The sequence below is a fragment of the Borostomias antarcticus genome (genome assembly GCF_949987555.1).
Source record: "Borostomias antarcticus genome assembly, chromosome: 17".
NCBI lineage: Eukaryota > Metazoa > Chordata > Actinopteri > Stomiiformes > Stomiidae > Borostomias > Borostomias antarcticus.
In genome coordinates this window covers 19,538,357-19,540,175 of record NC_140250.1, presented here as the reverse complement: position 1 = coordinate 19,540,175, position 1,819 = coordinate 19,538,357, and the positions used below count along the sequence as shown (strand labels likewise).

At 47.1% G+C, this 1,819-nt stretch overlaps 1 protein-coding gene across 1 annotated transcript in view; it reads right to left on the bottom strand.

The window, feature by feature from the left end:
- The window catches only part of tmtops2b (teleost multiple tissue opsin 2b), a gene marked incomplete at both ends in the record, with an annotated part of 27,785 nt that extends 26,777 nt beyond the window's left edge, over positions 1 to 1,008 (bottom strand). Inside the window, one exon of the mRNA XM_084452059.1 lies at positions 699 to 1,008. Coding sequence (XP_084308185.1) covers positions 699 to 1,008 — 310 coding nt within the window. The remainder of the gene's footprint in view (positions 1 to 698) is intronic.
- Between the last annotated feature and the right edge of the window lie 811 nt (positions 1,009 to 1,819).

The following is a 1,819-nucleotide window of genomic DNA, read 5'->3' as shown; positions in this document are numbered from 1 at the left end:
AGGAATTTACTCTTTAACTTTCATGGAGGCATGGGGGGGGGGTGCATTGGAGGGTAATAATTTGGCTGGGCTCCTCGTGCCTCTGATGAATCTTCAACATTTGGCTTTAGACTTCTCATGTGTGCACATAGCATTATACCAAAGGTTAACCGTTTGTTCCAGCTTTTCTTTGTGGTTGAATCCTCTGGACATATTCAGCGGGTTTGATCTGGTCTGGCTCATACTGCAGCGCTCTGGGAGGCTCGGGGCTCGTGGGATACATACAGCCGTGAATATCAATAGAATAATGATAGGAACATTTGTGAAATGGCCCTTTAAATTGCTCTTAAATTAACGGTTACATTAAACATGCTTACAGGAATTTACATGCAGGAATTAACTTTCATGGGGGGGGGGGGGGGTTGTTGGAGGGTGGGGTCCTAATGTCTCTGGTCAATCTTCAACATTTGGAATGGAATTGACTCTACTGGAAAACGGTAGACTACCAACGGGCAACTTTGATTTATAGAAATGTGAGTTCTGAACGATGTTTGACAGTCCTATTCTAAGGCACTATAGCAGGCGAGGCTTAGTGGACACACTGGGTGATTACTGGCTGTCTGTCCTCTCTGACCAGTCAAAGCACGTAGGCCTACTGTACCAGTCCCCAGGTCCATTACTATACTGGGGCAAAGCAAGGGTGGCTTAATAGAACTCACCGAAGCAGGAGTTGATGAATCCGTACCAGCTGCAGCCGCGGGAGCCCAGGAACCACTCACCGCGGATGCTGGAGGCGAAGCTGAGCGTGGTGCCGAACAAGCACACTAGCATGTCGCTCACGCTGATGTTCAACAGGAGCATGTTCACTGGGGTGCGCAACGTCTTGAACCTGCAGAAGAGCAGCAGGACTATGAAGTTATTGAGGAAGCCGAAGGTCATGATCAAGCCCAGGATCACGGAGAGGACTATGAAGCCTGCCCGGGACAGCTTCGCGTCCGTGGTGTCGCTCGAGTTCAGCAAGGTGAACATGTCTTCGCTCACGTTGAAACTATAGTTTTGATCGGCTTGGTCAGAAAACATCATGGGCTTTAATCGTCAAAGCTGGTTAAATTAGTTGGGGTGCGGTGGGATCGATGGTTCCATCCTTCCTCACCGCTCTCCTTTCAACTCCATCACTGCGCCTCGAGAAGTGGAGAACTTGAAATCCAGATGATTATTTAATAATCCATGCTCAAGATACCACTGCAAAGTATCACGTCTTTCCTTTAAAACTTGTTTTATAATGCGTCGGTGGGTAGCTCTTGTCAATTGGACTCTGGGCATCCGTTGAACATTGTGATACGACACCTCGTCCGTTGGTTTTATACAGTGTTGGCTATTTTCTCCAGGCAATTGTGATACAAAGCGGTAGTGTGTGTAGGCGTGAAGTTACCAAATCATCTTTAGCCTACTGATGATGGCGCGAGGCAATCCCGTGGTTCCCGGTGTCCATCACCGTTACGCGCGGGATCCGGCGAATTAAATCCTCTCGATGGGCACGGGGGATTATTACGCGCATGAGAATAAATCTCCTTTTATTATTATGATTATAATAAGTCTTCAAAATAAATGTTGGTTATTACTGACCGTTAGCTTGGACAGCAAAAATCATCAATATTCCATATCTTGACCAACTTTCTTTGTAATGCAAAGAAAATTAAAATTAATTTCAGCTACTGTTGTTGCAGCCTACATCAGCGCCGCAGTCGGGTACGCGTGTTGCGCGCCTGGGAGCTCCCCGCTTCTTACACGAGCGCATAAGAGCTTTTAAAGCCAAGTCTTAGTCTACGTCATGAGAGAG